At 39.3% G+C, this 19134-nt stretch overlaps 1 protein-coding gene across 2 annotated transcripts; it reads right to left on the bottom strand.

Moving 5' to 3' along the window:
• Positions 1-1459: 1459 nt before the first annotated feature.
• On the bottom strand, positions 1460-16179 carry LOC131217004 (uncharacterized). Of its 2 annotated transcripts, XM_058211681.1 has the most exons (7): positions 15975-16178; positions 14611-14815; positions 12543-12744; positions 9860-10053; positions 8847-9000; positions 5505-5669; positions 1548-2099 (listed from the first exon to the last, which is right to left on the bottom strand). In XM_058211681.1, exons 1-7 carry the CDS (start codon positions 16138-16140, stop codon positions 1653-1655), a joined length of 1533 nt encoding a protein of 510 aa, XP_058067664.1. In that variant the 5' UTR covers positions 16141-16178; the 3' UTR covers positions 1548-1652. The 2 variants fall into 2 exon arrangements, with proteins under 2 accessions (XP_058067665.1, XP_058067664.1); XM_058211682.1 differs by lacking the exon at positions 5505-5669 and having other exon boundaries at positions 1460-2099; positions 15975-16179.
• Between the last annotated feature and the right edge of the window lie 2955 nt (positions 16180-19134).

Genomic DNA, 19134 nt, shown 5'->3' on the forward strand with positions numbered 1-19134 from the left:
AAAACTGATCAATTTGTAAATCTTGTACAGCAGCACTCTTTTCCCATTGGTGGAAAGCAAGTGGTCCGCCTATAATGATGGGACCCATACATTGGTTGTTTCCCAACTGCTCTATTGCAAATAGATGAGCTTGATACTGTTAGAAGCTTCTGTTGGAAACTAATGGCAGAGTCACAATTTTGTGTACCACTTACAAGCTTCGATTCGACGGCTCTAACCATGGAATGAATGGCATGATGTTTCTACTTTGCTTTGGCCCACTGGATTTTTGGATCAGGCCAAAAAGTTAGCCCAAGAGGTTTTTTGAGGTGACCCATCCAGTGGAGTGTCCAGATTTTGTGCCCATATCACCTGTTAAAAGTTCTCCATGAGAACCGTCTCTCTCTCTCTCTCTGTAAAATCAGTTCCAAGATCACCCATGTATATATGATAGGAGTTTGTCATTTAAGCCTTGTCCTAACTAATTGAGGTCTGCTACATGAATCATGTTCTGGCATTTCAGTCTATGAAATAGTTCTAGCATTCCAGTCTATCAAGGGCAATAACTTGAGTTAGACCGTAGGTCATGGAGTCTTTTCTTATTGCCTCTACCCATGTCCTTTTGGACCTTTTCCTTGCCTTTTTAAAGCTTTCAACTTTTACCAATTCACTTCTAAACAGCACAGTTTTTGCTCTGTTGAGTTTGATAAGAGTACTTCTTGCAGTAGTAATGTGGATGAAAACCACCCATTCTCCAATAATGAATTCCACTCTAAAAGAAAGCAATAGCCCCCATAAAGCAATTTCTCTAATTTGGCGCATTGTTGCGGTGAGGCTTAAGATTATAAATGGTTGGGGTGGTAAAGTGTTAAAGGTATTGAATCAGCCAAGTGAGAGACCTACAATTTCAATGTCCTCAGTCTCCACCTACAAAGAATTTCAATTATGCCATGTGATGCACTAGCAGGACTACATGCGCACAAAGACATCAACAAACCAAACAGAGAGAGAGAGAGAGAGAGAGAGAGAGAGAGAGAGAGAGAGAGATGAGCTTTTCGAACCTGTGCCACATGATTCTGTTCGTATGATGGACTTCACATCATATGGCCAAGCCACTAAGTGCTCCAGATTTGAATATCCTGACTTGAACATGTAGCCTTTTATCAATTGCAATGGGACCGCCGCTGTATTTTCTTTAACTGTTTCTTTTCTGCACACCTATTGAAAGGTTTATGATTTTTCTATGAAGGTGTTCGGTTTTCTGCTGCATGGACCATATTTAGCGGGCCCCACAATTCAACAATCGATCACTGAACAATGGGCACCACTTGTACAAACCGAAAGCCCGAACATACTGCACAATCTCTCCGCCAGTCATTGTATAATACCTCAGCTACAACTGCGATTGCTAGTTTGATGGTCATTTTCACCATCAAACTAGCAATCGCAATCCAACTCAACAGTGCATCCAAATGCGGCCTAGACCAAGTCACACCTATCATGAAACTTGCAACAACAACAACATATGCGAAACAAAACTGATTGCCATGCTTTCTCCTTGTGAGGTGTGTAAATGCATTTCTTGCCTCTATTTATTCAAAGAATCAGCTCATTATCCGTCCAATTTGGGTTTTTTGACTGCACACATGTTATGTCTGTGGTAAGCCAGCTGATCAGAATGCTCCATGCAACTGCTCAACAGCAACAGCATATGGAGAATTCCAATCTGCATCGAAAATTTCTTGAAGCTGCAAGACGATGGAGGGATGGTACGTCCCGAAGCTCACACCTGCTGTTGTGTAGAAGTAATCCCATATAAGGTTGCTGGTCCCAATATGGACCCGTATGTTGCTAACTGCATACTTTCCATGGTTGACCCTGGTGTAACCAGGGTAGACATTTCCCGTACTAGTCCCATTGCTTATGGCCGGTCCAGTCATGTTGAACCCAGGCACCTTGTAGTACTTGATCTCGATTCTACCAGCGCAGTTGTTGTACTTTGAAGATGAACAGAGGATGTTGGAGTGGAGGAGGGACTTGAGATATTGGTCTGTATTCTCAATGAAATGCGCCCAGTACGCCACAAGTATCTTGACTGTTGCTTGCTTGGAGAAGACCACCTGCTTTCAGATTCTCCATTAGAGGCAAGCTAATCACTGATACAAGAAATAATAATTCATGTCGAAAAATCATGTCGGACTCATGCCTAGTGAGCTTGTCTAGCATTGGATCCTAGAGACATCAACAGTTTACAAATTTCCCTTTCAGGATAATGTGCAATGGTCCACTAAAGTGCAGTAATGGGCATCAATTCGTGGATTGTAATCAAACAAAGTAATAGACTATTAGATAGCACTTGATTGTAATCAACATATGTAATAGTCTATTAGATCATGCTTGTGGGAGTTTTGTCATTGCTCAAGTCCAAAGCCTGGATAGAGGAGGATTTAGTCAAGTTGGTAGCCAGTATCAAACTTTCGCTAAAACTTCCGGACAATACGACATTCCAAACTCATGCCAAGGTGTAGACTTGATGACCTATGGTCTAACTGAAGTGCCCCTTGTTAGAGTGGAATGGTGGAACAAGATTCATGTAGCCGAACCCAATTAGTTGGGATGAGGTTTTGGAGGATGATGATGATGGTATGCTAAGGGCCTGTTTGTTTTACTGTGGTAAATATACAATGATTAACTTTAATAGCCATCTGGAAGAGAGGGAAAATACGGAGTAATTATGCCTCAAGAATCACAATTGCATTGGACAGGATTGCTTGTGTAAAATTTGTGGGTCCCCTCGTGATGTATGTGTCTGATGCACGCCGGCCATCCATTTTACCAGCTCATTTTAGGTCTCATGCCCTAAAATGAGGCAGATAGTAAGCTCATGTGGACCACACCATAGGAAACAGGGGGATAGTGACTTCCACTGTTAAAAGCGGAAATTTGTGTAGGGCCCTGTGATGTGTCTGTCATCCAACCTGTTCATAAGGTCACAGAGATATGGACAAACCAAAAACACAGATATCGACTTGGTCCAATACTTTAATGGCCCCCAAGAAGTTTTCAACAGTAGGTGTTCAATTTCCACTGTAGCCCGTGGTGTAGTCCACATGCATTTTGAATTTGCCTTATTTTTGGGCTCACGCCCTAAAACGAGCTGAAAAAACAGATGGAAAGTGTGGATTGGACACATACATCACAGTGGGCCCCACAGATTTTACATATGTCGTTCTTCTCCTCATAAATTTTCATGGAGATGTCAGCATCATGAGGGTGGCTTGCATGAATTTACCATGGTAAATAATAATTACCCATTAACTACCACTTACCATGGTAAATGGTAAAACAAACAGGCCTAAAGTGCAGCAATGGGCAAGATTGTGTTGGCATGTAAGTGATATTTGGTAAACATGTACCAGTGGGCTCCATTGTGCTCATGGAACAACCTACTCGAGCATGACCTTTCATGTCCATGGGTGCTTTGGAATTCGGATTAGAGGTTTGCCTGAGAACCGTCCCTCCATGACCATGCTTGCAATAGTTGGGTTGGTTTTAACACTGGCGGGACCGTTTCAGCATGCAAGTGGTGTCAATGTGAACCTCTGCCATGGCTGGCTCCAAGAGCCCGAGCAAAAAGGAAGGTTGATATCTAGTGGGCAGCTGATTGTAAAACTTTTGTTAATGTACCATTTAAAAGCCAACACCAGATTGCTAAGAGAGGCTAAGATGAGGATGATGTTGAATAGTCATGCTGGGACAATATACATAAAAAGTTTGAAAATTTTCATCACTGGAAGAAATATGATTAAATGGTATCGCTCCTACCCTTTTAATTTGTCACATAGCCTCTTCTTTTCTGCTCAATTCCAAATACCCCCAAGTATTCCTAAACAACCCCCTCCTTTTTTGCCACCAAACAAGATGGCAAATGGAAAATGAGTATTGCGTGATCGTAGCATGCCTATTAAACTTAGGAATTTTTTATATGATAGCTACTCGGCCGGCCATGCCATATGGGCTAGAGTATTGGGTAGTTGGAAAGCTGCACGAGCAGAGATCAAGTGTTGCAACGATAGGATGTCGTGACATATGTTTGGGAAGATTATGAAGGATATAATTATGAATGAGATCATGCAAAGCAGCCTTGTAGGAGTCGCAATACAAGATAAAATGACGAAGATCAGATTGGGGATGGTTTAGTCATGTGCAATGAAGACTAGAGATGGCTACGTTAAGGAGGGGAATATTGATTATGTTTGAGGGACCTAAAAAGAGGATGAGAAGAACACCAAGGACTTGGATTGACGCGGTTAGGAAGCACGTGAAGACTTGTTTATTTACTGATAGTAAAGCCTTGGATAGGATTTAGTCGCGAAACAGGATTCACAAAGCACTTTAAATAGTTGGGAAAATGCATTGATGAGGATGATGGGGAGGCCAAGATGGTGAAGGGAAGGAGCCACAATTACACCCCTAATGCACCATAAACCAAATCCGATGATTTTCCTCTACTCGACCAATCAAAGTGCTCCTTAAGTTTGAGAACCTGCAAGCATTCCCTGAAGATTTCTTGCTCGATCTTCTGTAGCATCACAGAGAACGAGAGTTTCATCCACAAATTGGAGATGAGAAATAGAAATAGCTGAATTCCACTCTATAGAAGCCCTTTAAGAGCCCAAACGTTCCTGCTTTCGTGAATTGTTCCATACCACTATTGGCTGGGACGATGTGAAAATCACACCGAACCGATTACCTGACCATCTGATATGGAAAAATGGATAGTGCAAGTCGGGTAGAGAGAAAAAAAAGAAGGTCAAATAATAATCTTGGAAAATCCATTTGTTGGGCCCACCATGGGTTGCCTATGATTCTAAGGCAGTAATTTGTCGGACGATGCTAACCATCTAATCTATGGATCATAAAAAGGATGTCTGTAACAAAATGACCAACATTCAAAGGACGCAGAACAAATGACGAACATTCAAAGGTTTAGAAATCTGTGTTGTTACATCATGGCCCTATGACACAGAACAAATGGACAGTCTAAACCCCCACGCATGCACGGCCACCCGCCTGCCCACCCCCTTAAGTGACTTTTGTAATGGATTGAATCTTGTTATTCTCCCACACAAAAAGACAGTAGCTCAAAATCCATTGACTGTTGCAACAATCACTGAATCGTAGTGCAAAAACATCAACATCTTTCTCTCATGGAAATCAAGTCAATACTACCTTGAGGAAAAAAAAATAAATGAAAAGGAGCTAATCTTTACAAATTCTAGAGTTTATGAACCTCTATTCCATTGGGAGCTGTAGGTGAGACTTGTATCTGAAATCATGTTTCAGCATATCCCATTGACAGTTTGCTGTCGAAAATTTCGAAGGATTTGGACCAAACTATCAAAGGTAAAGCGTTGTGCATTCCAAAAATGGTGAAAAAAGAGTAAACTGTTGCATGATTTAATACAAAGAGTAAACAGTTCAACAAGAAGCATGGCGTCCTTTGAGAAACAACAACTAATTACCTCTGATATTGCAGATGAAAGGGATGACCAGTAGACTGTTTGTGTCAAATATTGGGATTGACCAAGCCAGTCCATGGTACTAATTCTGACAGTTCCCCCAACTGGCACAGATTTAATCGTGTCCACCCATCCCTGCTCATCTGCCTGGAACTTACCAAATGAAAGCTGCAGAAAATTTATTCCAAAAATAAATAACTAAATAAATCAAATTGAGACAGCCTAAAAAGGAACAGAAGACATATTTACCAGAAAAAATACTTCATGATATAAAAGAAAGCCGCATACAGTACCATCAAACACTTTAATAGATAACCACGTTAGTATATCAGCAAAAACAATACCAAAATTTCAGGATTTGTATAGAGTGATTGGTTTGCAAGAATAGCAGCTCTTTGTTTTCTCAAAATAAAAATAAAAATAAATGGGTACCAAGTTATTTCAGAAAAAACTAGTGGAATCTCCTTCCTCTGGTCCATACGTTACTGAATTTCCCAATTATGACTTTGAAAGTTACCAGATAAAATCAAGATGTGGGTGTGATTAATCAGTCTAATTTCATGCAAAATTATGATATTTCATGATATTTTGGTGCGACCAAATTCACCTTATATCATTTACAATGGTTCAGTCACTTGTTTTCATAAGAATTTCAGCTCATCTTAAGATATCAGGGATATCATAATCTGAAATATTGAAATTATTATGGAGCTAATCTTCCATGGGTGATGAAAAATGATGAATCAGTTGAATTGTAAGCTATGAGATTTAGAAAAGGGATTGTGATGCACAAGATACAAAGCATAGAAAAGAAGTAGCACGTCGAAACTTAAACCAAACCACTGATACGAGAAGCTCTGTGAGGTAGTGTGACACAAAAAGATATAAAAACCAATGTTTCGCTTTCTTGGCTTGAATATCTGGTTCCTTCACCTTTTGTAAGTTCCATTCCCCTTAGTACATCTTTGTTTTTATTTGTGTAGGGATAAAAATTTAATAAGAGCATTCATCATGGAGAAATATCATAATCAAACAGAGAATGAACTAGCCTCTAATCAGGGACGATCCTTCAATCACATTATTCAGTAACAAAGAGGTAGCCCAACAGACATTTGGCAATGATTTGAAGAAAACATTTGTCAAAACAGTAGGCATGTCACCAGCCATGTTGTAAAGGCTATCTGATGCATTCGAGCTACGCAAGCTGGCTGATCAAATATTGGGCCCATCTAAGAACTGTGATTAAGGATATGGATCATCAAACCATCAAGATTGAAGATTTGAACCACTCTAAAGATTTAGATTGACCTGGAGGATGATCAGAGGTGCATATTATGGACCACATTAGTAATTTACTAAGTTGTTAGAGTTTCTTGAACAAGTTTCCCTTAATATTTTCCTCCCTTGGATGCCATTTTTTAGTATCAAATGACGTCCCAACAGCATGAAATTGATCTCATTTGAAAACATACTAAGTTATCTTTCAAGCAAGCCCAAGATTATGTAATTCCAATATCATTTGAGTTACGACTCATTTTCAGAAAGCATGTATCGTGTGACAGAATTAATGGATATGTTGGTCATTTCCAACATTTTTGTGAAATAGATGGTTAGGATTAGAAACTATGGGTGGTTAGTATTATATTAGTGCTCCTTTGCTTTGAGAACATGAAAATAACATTTAAATATGCTTTTGTGAAGAGTTATGATGGTTATTTGAATAACAATTATTTTCCTTTGGTTTATAGCATGAGTTGCTTCCGTTTTAGCATGTGTTCCCTATCGTAGAAGAAGACCAGGGAGATGTTGTGATCACTAGCATAGCAGCTAGTAGACTGTTGGATATGTTTTATTTTCATTTGTGTCTGTGGAGAAATTTTATGATTTGATCTTCAAGGAAGAAGGTGCATATCCAATTGAAATTTATGGTTTAATTAATCTTCAAGGAAGAAGGTAGCACCAATAGGTAACAAGATGAGGGAAAGTAAATGGCTTGGTCATGTGCAATAGAGACTAAGAACTGCACCAGTTAGGAGTGAGTTGGTACAAGTTGAAGGCTTTAAAAGGGTGAGGGGAAGGTCCAAAGGACGTGGGTTGAGGTAGTAAGAGAAGATTTGATGACCAGTGGTCTGAGTTATGGCCCTTGATAGAGTGGAATAGTGGAAAAGGATGCATGTAGCAGATGCCAATTTAGTTGAGGTATGGCTTACATGATAATGATGATGATGATCTTGAAGGAAGAATGTACACATCTGAATTGAAATTTTATGGTTCGATCTTCAAGGAAGAAGGTATGTATCTCAATCGAGATTCTCCTCTTTTTTTTTTTATTAGGTTGCATCACTATTACTCCATATGCATGTTTGGTTTCCCAGAAATTAATAAGATATTGCAATCAAATTGTGAAAAGTTGATGGTGTAACTAAAATTGAAAAAAATACATCTATTGGCTGCGGTGGACCAAGATGTTACAACGACGTTTTTGAGCCAAGGCTGAGAGTGGTGATTATACTGATATTACTTTTTGGAATAAACAAAGTATATAATATAATGCCTGGTGAAACTAAGAAGGTGACTTCTGGAGTTCTGCCAAGTCCCCATGCAGCCACATGTAACAACCTGGAATATGTGGGACATCAGACCCGTGCATTAACTTGGATGTGTAGATGACCTGGCCCAAAAATTCGTTCTGTGCACTCATCAGGCATGCAACACCTGCATGGTGCATGTGGCACGCGGGCACTTTTTTCAACTGTTTATCGTTTTTGTATGTGCGGCCTACCTGATGATTTGACTTGCCTGATATTCGTGCCAGGTCATCTAAACAGTGGGTCCAACCTGAGGAAAATCCTAGGATGGTCTATGCAAAGGGCAGGTTGGTACATGTGTCCATGTGTGGAGTTCTCAGAAAAGGCACTGACTTCTGATGCAGATCTTAGAATGTAAACAAACTTATCTGAAGGGCCATGGAGCAGACAAAGTTCTGTCATGGCTAATATGAATCCCAAACTTCAGGGAAATGAAAAACAAACACGGTATCCTTGGAAACAAATACATTGGATAGGCTGATAGTTTTACTTGAATAGCGGGAGTCTACTATAAACAACCATTTTTCAGTTAGTTTATTCCACAAACTGGAGATTCAGAACCGAAGGCAGCATTTAACCAAACAAAAGACAAGGGACTGTTTGGGGGTCACTTAAAAATGACTTCATCTCATTTTAGTTAATGAAATGTACTAGAGATTATGATTGTTGGTTATCTCTAATACATAATTACAAATTTATGAGATGAACTCATTTTTTGGTGGCACCCAGACAGACCCTTAGGAGTTGATAAGATTACCTCAGGAGGAGCAAACGAAAGATAGCTTGAGTGATCTTCAGAAGCAGATTTGTTGCAGCCAGGAGTCTCAATAGGAACTCGAAACATATAAGGGTCTAATAGCATTGGATAGCCTGCCACTTGGGGAACATCAACATATCTTGGGAGAGGCGATCTGTCCACAAAAATGCTTTGCCCGTTTATTTTTGGAGAGAGGGAGATGATATCAAGCAGTAACGAAAATCAGTATCAATATGGTTTACATTCAGTCTTTTGGTGCTTTAATCTGATATATCTTATTCATAAATAACTTTTAAATTCATCCCCATCAATATCATCCCATCATAGCTTTGTCCCAGCAATTTGGGGTAGGCTAATTCTCATGGTAGCTTGACAAAAGTTTGACGCCGGTGGTCCACCTGGCATCAACCCTCCTCCTTTACCCCAGGCTCAAGAACGACTGGTGCAATTGTTACCAGGCAAAATTTAGCAATCACGCTTTCAAATTAGAGATGTCATGTGGGGTTGAACCAAAAGAAAACTCCACTGAAGTATTTTTTTTATATTTAATCCATTTATTCTCAAATTAGTACAAAACATTAAATTGAACGCTTAACCGTATCCTCTCTTAGTACACAAAAGGCATTGAAACTGTTTCCCAATTCCAACTCGGTCAGACTATTTACATATTTCAGGGTTTTGACTTACAACAATGACCTCCGAAACTGAGTCGATGAGGTTGGTCAACTACGTTTTGGCAGAGATTTGATTCCCCAACTAACATTTGTATCTATAGACAACAGGGGAGAGTGTGAGGACGAAAGACCATGTTAGTGAATTGCTGAATCATCGTACCTATGAATTAGAATATGCACATACATATCTATATATAAAGGTAGTGGTATTATGCAGTTCTTAAACGTTTCACAGTGCTGAATAAATTTACAAAATTTCGGGAGCATCAATAAGAAACAAGAAATCAAATTGAACTCGGAATCCAACATACGTTAATAATTACCCATGTCTTACATTACCTGCACCTCTCTTGCCGTGGGACAAAATGTGACCAACAAGGCACCTTCCTACGAGCTTGCCATTCTCCATCCTGAACTGTTTTCGTATATGCCGATGAGTTAAGAGATGCGAGTTTCCATAGGTTGTTGAAGTAGACCTCCACCTTCTTCGCTATACTTGAACAACCAACAAGATAAATGCCTACCTCTTTCACCTACAAACCAATTTTGAAATGAGGGGATGTCTTACAAGCAGTATTTTAAACACAATGCTGCGTATTAAACATCCTAGCAAAGATGCATTACAACTTTAATATGCAACTTGTACATTCTGTAGTTGTGAAGTGAGGCCGAAAAATATTCGGATGTGGGAGCGGTGAAGCGTCTCTTGCAAAATGTTATCATGTATAAATGGCTAGTAAGTGGGAGTGGAGGCCAATTCCAATGCGGGATCGGAAGTGGGAGTGCACCTAGTTTAAGGAATCCTACAACCTACATTCCCTCTGCCAAAGCTATCATAATCAAGGTGTACCGTTGTGGTAATGGTGGGTGTAACGGTGCCCACCGTTGCCAATACGGTTACGGGCTGTATCGGCCGTAATGGCCAATATGCCCCATGTAATGGTCAAAAAAAAAATTGTTCTAAAAAAAAAAAAATCCAAGTTTTTTTCTATTAAATTCAGAAATTTTTTAATATTCCAAATATACATTTATTTATAATTTTGAACGTGTTTATGTTGGTGTAACGGTCCACTCTTTGGTGAGAAAGTTGTATCAAATGGTTTGATGAATTTATGAACCTGATAGCCTAGAACTAACTACAAAACTCATATATTTAATTTTCTAACTATCTAATACTAATGATAGATATATTAGAATGAATTTAATATCAAAATATCCAGTGTTTGAAATATCAGTATCATGTTACGTATCGTACCCTTGGGATACAAATACGTATCGGTTATCGCATGGAATATATCAGTTGTATCACGTAATGTATCGCTATTGTTGGAAACATGGGGAAATTGGTTGAATTTTTCAATGAAACTTTAGTGATTGTTAAAAGAGACATTAACACACATTTATAAATCAAAACATTACAAAAAATAAGTGTACATAATAAGTTTTCTTTGCATGGGGTCCTAATCCATGTATTGTCTAACTGAATTGATGCAAGTATATTCAAAGTCTATTCATATAGTTTATAAATGTAAGAAGACGTGTGGAAACACAAACAATACATTCAGAAGCAAAAGAAGAATCACTAGATCGGGTTATATACATGTTTGATTTTATGTTTGGACAAAAGGATTGCAATCGATTTGTAAGAAAGTGGGAAATTTTGATTTTATTTTTTTATTTTATAAATTTTCCACAACTCGTCCCATATCCTCCAAATCTCAAAATCGAAGCTCCCAATCCATGATTTTTCATGCAAAACATGAAAAACCATGGATTTGCAACAATTTGACATTGATTTAACATGATTTATAGAAAAAAAAAAGGATAAAAAATCAAAAATGCTCACCAGATCGAACATGTGAGATATATCGCACTACTTGTGAGTTTCGTATCGCACAGGTGGGATACGAGATATATCGTGGGATATATCGGCCGATATCATCGATATTTAAAACACTGAAAATATCTCACATGTGTTGGTGTTTGCTCATCTAAAAATTGACCGAAAATAGTCAGAAAAAAAAAAAAAAAATTAGTTGCATAATTTGTAAAATACACATTCATATGTTCAAATTTGAATAATGCATCATATTCAACCATAACAATAGAGATTTAAAAAATAAAAAAGAAGTATAAATACCTATTTTTGAAGATTTTCTTAAAAATAGCCCACGGAGCTTCGATTTAGCAAAATCCTTGAAATAACTTATTTTGATCCGCATATTCAAGCTAAGAGTGGTTGGAATTTGCAGTAGAATAGTTTGGGAAAGAATTTGAAAGAGAAAAGTGACAAAAATGAGAAAAATTGCAACTTCGAAATATTTAAAAAAAATAAAATAAAATAAAATAAAAAGAAACAAACTAGCCGTTTATGACCAAGACACCTTGATAGTTACGGGGTAGTAACAGCCGTTATGGGGCGTAACAGCCATTGTGGCCTCCATAACGGCTGATCCGAGCCAAAAACTAGGGGGTCACCGTTGCGTAACAGACTTGGCCGTTACCATTACATATCGGCCGTTATAGCCGATACGTAACTGATTTGGTACACCTTGATCATAATTCTTTGGAGTTAGAAAATGACATCTAGAGGATATAAGTAACAGTGGTTTGCTAATTCCACATGATACACCGCTAAATGTGCTGATGTCACACATGTGTGAGATCCCAACCATCCCTCATGTAGGCCACACCATATACATGCTGGCCAAAGAATCATTAAGAACTGTGAACATGGTATATGGATTTTTCTTGGGTAGGTGATCTGGGCTTGAACTTGAGAACTCAATGTTGAAGCACTAGATGTCTACATTGATCCACAGGCTCAAACCCATACTTGGGACTTAAAAAGAGGAACCGGGGACTCCCAAAATGAGTTCTGTGCATTCTTTTATAACCATCTATTTATCAAAGGGTTTGCTTGTTCAGTCTTTGAAACTAGAGAATGTTGCCATCAGCAAGGATACCAATCATATTCATAGTGGGGCTCATCAGATATCTACTTCACATATTAATGGGGTACCTGAGTAAGAGATTTCCAGTCATTGTTAGCGGACCCTATATAAACATCTCTGCTGTCCGATATCCAAACTTTTGCATGGACGATGCCAGATCCCCACCACTCACTTAGCAGTAAGGTCACGTTCTTCACATTCAGCCTTCCTGCAGCAAGATCAGCCGACTCTTTACCATAATCAGGATAGACTCCGGAGTGTTGCATGATCCTATAACACATCCAACACTGTGTTGAAGTTAGATGGATGAATTGGCTTGTAAAACATCAAAACATGTCTGTTTGAATCCATCATCCTCATAGAAAAGATCAAGACAAATGCCTTGAGCATCTTGGATTTGTATCAAACTCCTCTTATAAATTTAAAAGAAGCGGCAGATTCTGACTGCAGAAATGGTTTGTATCGTACAAGAATGTGAAAAGGGTAAGAATTTAGATTTGTAATAAGATGAACAAAGGAGGATTCATGAGAATTGAAGGTATCATAAGCAGAAATACAAAGAGCAAATTGTGAGGTTTGGAATTGATTCAACATTGTTCATGCACAAAACAACCATGACCATCATCACCTGATCAAAACCAAGGTTACCTGGATCGCAGGTTGCTCCGGTACGTGGTGTAGGATACCTCGAATGTGTGCATGCTAGCCATAGGATCATGTGGGTCCACAACATACACCAGACGCATACGGTATTTCTTTAGATGCAAATTGATATTGTAACTTAAATATGGAATGGTAGAATATTATTATTACAGGTGCTGCATGCATAATACAATATAGATGCATGCTGTTGCATAAATCTCTACTTTCCAAATATAGATTTAAATTATAAGTTAATATACACAAGGAGTATAGGACAATAATTCCGTATAGTGATCCGGATTGCAAAGGACACATAACCTGGATCATGGGATCGGAAAATGTGGGGGGTTGGCAATTTAGGTAACACTGATCAAGACCACATGATAATTGGGAAGTGGGTCCTACTTTCTTTGGCTTTTAGGAGGCGGTGGGATTGAGTGAGGCCCACTTCCGACCACCATCTATAACATAGAGAACTTTGCTATGGGCAATTTGACACTGGATCATCCATTTCTCTTATATTAAATAAAGAGTTTAATGTCTAAATTAATATGATCCAAGTTAAAACACTCCCTCTAATTGTGATGCCTGGATAAAATCCAAATAAGAAAATAAAAAGGAAAATTGGTATTAAAATAGCAATTTTTAATAGCAAGCATCAATGTGCCTTGTCCTTGTACTAGCATGAGAACAATAATTTTGAATGCATCTTTGGTCAGGTCGAGTTGACTCGAAGACTTGCTCAAGTCTTCATTTGACTCGACTTGGTATTTAAATCACTGAATATATCTTAAATATTTATGAATATTCAAAATAGTTATAGATTAAGAGTATAAAATAGCAAAACTAATCAGATGCATGGTCTTTGGAGTCACAGTGAGTTGAGTAAAGTCGACCAAGTCAGAATCTTAACTTGATGAGTTTTGCCGATTTGGGCCCAAGTCACACAGACGAGCGATTTCCTTAGTTACCTGGCTTGAAATCTAGCCAAGCCGAGTTGACCCGGACAAGTTTCATTCCCAATCACTGAGTTTTAGAACTATAATAAAAATTAAAAAACAATGAAATATTTATCTACAATCATGAGCATATTCAAAAACATATAGCATAAATTGCATTCATCAACACAACATTATTGTTACATTTAATGAAAGAGCCAGTACCACATTCATGCATGACCCAGATCCTTCATCTGCCGGGCCCCACAGGCCAAAAATCACACTAGGATGATTGGAGTGCCGATGGATTGAAAGAAAGATGACCAACGTCTTGCACTCATTGGCTGGAAGTCCTCCAACTTGTGTGCTATTTGGGTTGTGTCCCACTCCCAACCATGATATGGCCCACCAGATGATAAGTCCACATGGCCCACATATTCCATAGTGGGATGACCTTGTGGGTCTGATATTAATATTAGCATTCCTCTAAATGAAATTCAAATTGTAAAGTGATCCTACCAAGTAATCAATCTTAACAAAGATGAACAAGGCCCACCTGATGTTGACCTTCCGATCGGCAGCATTTGTGATTGAATTATAGACTTCCAACCCCTCATTAGCTCCAAACCTCTCCATTTCAGATTTGGAATAACCATAATCGCCCGATTTGGAGTTATCAGGTTGAGCTACCAACTGCCAGTATTGTACAATCATGTCAAGGTTGCGGGTGGAGTTTCCGGCCAACCACCGGAAAACGTCAGCTGCTTGTCAGATTCGGGCACAGAAGCTTCAGTAGCAGAAAAGAATGAAAAATGCAGGTAATTTGAAGGAGTACCACCATATAATGATCCACAGGACCACCACTGCCAGTGGAGCCCACCCTCATCGGTCGAGCTGTTCATCAAAGTGGGCCCAACTTTGATGCAAAGACCCACTGGTTGGACAATCCAGTGGGCCCCGGCTTTGATGGCTAGGTGTATAAGAGACTCAACGGTTAGATGATCTAGTGGGTCCCACCAGGCTCACTCTGTGATAGTTAAAGATGAAGAGGTCAAATTTCACGTTAGACTAGAGAAAGTCTACAAACAGGACGGTTGTGATGGGGCTATCAATGCTGGACCCCACTAGATGAACGGTTATGATGTCAAAGGCGGGTCCCAGAGTGGTCATCCTCCTTAGTACTACAATTTCCAGTAGTAGTAAGACTACAAAAACCATCCCTTTTATTAGTAAGTTAACATCTACACCCACCCCTGATTGAATTATATACCATTTCATCCTACTTATACCAATACAGCAATACAAACTTGCACTATTCTACTCCTGAAAGCAAAAAGGGAGGAGCATATCTATCAATTAGGGAAGGGTGTAAATATCAAATCCCTTCAATAATTGGTCTTTCTTTTAAAAAAGCTCCAACAGTTGTAAGAAACCCGTGCAACAAAAACTTCTCTGGGGCCCACCGTGGGGGTTGTGTGTGACATCCACTCCGTTCATCAATCACATCATCTCACTTTAGGACATGAGCCCAAAAATCAGGCTGACCCAAAACTAAAGTGGACCACACCAGAGGGAAAAATGGGGATGGGGATGCTCACAATCAAACTTCCCTGGGGCCCACCATGATGTTTATATGCCATCCAACCCGTTCATAAGGGAAAACAAAATGCCATCCGGATCCAAAACTTCGGTGGGCCCCAAGAAGGTTTCAACTAGGCTTCCCCGCATCCCCACTGTTCCCTGTGGTGTGGCCCGCTTTGGTTTTGGATCGGCCTGATTTTTGGGCTCACGCCCTACCATGAGCTGGCGCAAGTGATGGACGGATTAGATGTCACACACGCATCAAGGTGTGCCCCAAACAGATTTCTGCTGTACGGGTTAGGAAATTCTCGCCGTGTTTTAGAATGGAGGGAGGATTACCGGTGGAGAAGACGCCGGAGACACGTGGGAGGTGGGCCATGTCGGTGGGGATGGATTGGACGAGCCATGCCTTGCAGCGAGACGACGAAGAGCGAGCCACGGAGAGATGCAGGAAGAAGAAGCAGCAGAAGAGAAAGAAGAAGATGGTTCGCTCTTCGCGAGCCATGCTGCTTCGACTCTTCTTTCCCGACTCGCTACCCTTTCCCAGCTACACGTATTATATGAGCGATATGATACTCCGGCAACGTGTGACGCTTGATACGCACGTGGGATGTATTAACTATTAATTCAAGTTAAACTGACCAAATTGCGGGAACCGATGTCCTTGAGTCGCAGTCTGCAAATCCGATTGGTAGAAAAATCATAAAATCTGATTTGTAGACACTTATTTGTTGAAAAACGGGACAGTGGGATATTTTTCATTTTTAGCCGTCCAATAAAGGTCCACAAATCAGATAGTCATATGATGAAATAGGCCTAATCTTTGGTTAGTGAGACATCTAAACTGGGAACCATAATTTGGACAGTTTAATTTTATATTTTTATATGCAACGTATGCGATTTTTAAGTCATTCCTAAATGCATCAGAAAGTATGGAGTTTTGATTTCACAAGCCACTGTGGTTTTCACCCGGAAATTTCTAATGATTAATGATTTTTCCTAAAAATGCTTTCACACCGGCTGTTTACTTAATCATTCCGGTGACTGTACGGTCATGCGTTGAAAAGATCAATTTGGCCCCATACGTTGAATGGGAGCGGATTAGGTGTTACCCGGATAAGACCTTAGTGTGTGTTACGCCTACCATGTGGCGTCTATCTTTATGAATATTTCATATATCCATGCCGTCCATCCGTTTTTCCAGATCAATTTAGGTCTTTATCCCAAAAATTAAATAGATCCAAATATCAGATGGACCACATCACTAAATATGTTTTTTGGACCACTATTTTTGGATCAAGCTGATATTTGTATTTTTATTTTTTTTTCCCTGAATTCAGCTAATCTTGACCTTATCAACAGGTAGGATGGCAAAATAATATTACAGTAGGGGCGTAATAATCTTTTAATGGTGGCCATTCAATCACCACCTTTTCATTTAGTGTGGTCCATACGAGTTTTGGATTTCCTTAATTTTTTGTTAAAAATCCTAAAATGGTTGGAAAAAACGGACGGACGGAGTGGATATAGAAAATAATCAATGTGGACCACACAGTATGGGTGACACCTTAGGTATGGGTACCACTGTGGTGTACCCGGGTAACACCTAATCCGCTCCCGCTTAAAATGTAACGGGATACCTGCAGCAATGTGCGCCAGAGTACATGTTCCGTCGTCGGTATATGCCCCTAAGACGCTCCTGTCTTCGGTTATCTTTATAAAAAAAATAAAAAAAGCCACGTGTTGTACCATGTAAATGTTGGGCGCGGATTTGATAGCTACTGAAGTGACGTGACCAAACTATGTAGACCCCACCATGATGCATGGTTGTATGCATGCCGTACATCCATTTGGAGAGATTGTTTTATGGCATGAGAAAAATAATGAGATAGATCTAAAGTTTAAGTGGACCCCACCATAGAAAATAATGGAGAGAGTGACATCCACCGTTCAAAACTTATTAGGGGCCACAGAAGTTTCCAATCATGCTTATAATTTTGTTTTCATTTCATCTGTATTTGTGTTAACTTATGGATGGGTTGGATCTTTTTAAAAAAGCACATCATGGTGGGCCCTATAAATGCTTCAAAGGTGGGTGTGACAGATCCCGCGGTTTTCTGTGATGGGTTCACTTGAACTCTAGATATATCTCATTCTTTTTTCCGTACCATAAAACGATCTCTAAAAATGGTTGGACGGCACGAATACAACACATGCATCATGGTGGGGTCCATGGAGCTTGGTGACATGACTTCAGAAGCGATTTGGCTACTGACCTTGTCAGTATCTAATTCGTGCAGGTAAATGTTAAACTCTATCATGAACATCATTCAGCAAAAGAATCAGGCCAGTCGTTGATAAGGTGGGCCACACCATTTGGATTTAACAGATAACCGGCTTGGAAGTACCTGGTAGATGGATAGTCCAAAGCCAGTTAACTCTCTTCATTGGATCCTTATTCTAACTCGGCTGGTAGACTCTTAGGAGTTTCAACACCCAGTCAAGGGTTCGGGTATCCATGGGTGGTGAAATTTCACTAGTGTGAGTGTGTAGGGGTGTGTGTGCGTGCGTTAAAAATAAAATAAAAAAAATTCTTTTAAAAAAAGAGTTAACCCTCTTCATTTGATCCATGGTAGGATACATAGATGGATGCTCCCATCGGAACATAGTTTAGCTAGTGACCTGAACATCAGCCTACTAGCTGCTGCCAAAGCTCCCCTACCATGATGCATGTAGTTTATTCGAGCTCTACATTCAATTTGCCAGCTCATTTTAGTGCATGAGCCTGAAAATGAGACACTCAAATCTCAGGAAAACATTAAGTCAACACTTTCTCTTAATGTGGTCTACTTGAGATTTGGATTTGGCTCATTTTTGAAATCATGCCCTAAAAGGAGCAGGTAAAATGAATGAACACCATAGATAGAATAAATACATCATGGTGAGACCCACGGAGCTTTAACAACCACTAGCAAGCTAGTGTCGTTCCGTGGCCAAACTAGGTCCTCCCTTGTTCCACGTGTACTTCAGACAATGACATATCTCTTAAAATGGTTAGATTTTAAATTTTTTCATGAGTCGATAAGCAACCTCTGGTAGAGCATGATAGAGTCCTGCTTATAATTTGATGACCCAAACAACTTAGGATGGCCTACTAGAGATGTGTGGAGCTCATTGTTTGGTAATCTAAATAGTATATCCAGATGGACCATTGTGGATGTATGACACTTTAGTTATCTTTTGTTATTTAAATCATTGGTTTTATATATATATATATATATATATATATATATATATATATATATATATATATATATATATATATATATATATATATATATATATATATAAAGGACCCCACTAAATGGATGGTGGTGTGGTATTGAGGATAACCTCTACTTAAGCAGATGCCACATTTAAATTGGATTGAATCATGATATATTGATATGCCGTATCCAAAAATTCTCCTGACTTGTGATTTTTATTAACTGAAATGAGA

Source organism: Magnolia sinica, chromosome 10 (assembly GCF_029962835.1).
Source record: "Magnolia sinica isolate HGM2019 chromosome 10, MsV1, whole genome shotgun sequence".
Lineage (NCBI taxonomy): Eukaryota > Viridiplantae > Streptophyta > Magnoliopsida > Magnoliales > Magnoliaceae > Magnolia > Magnolia sinica.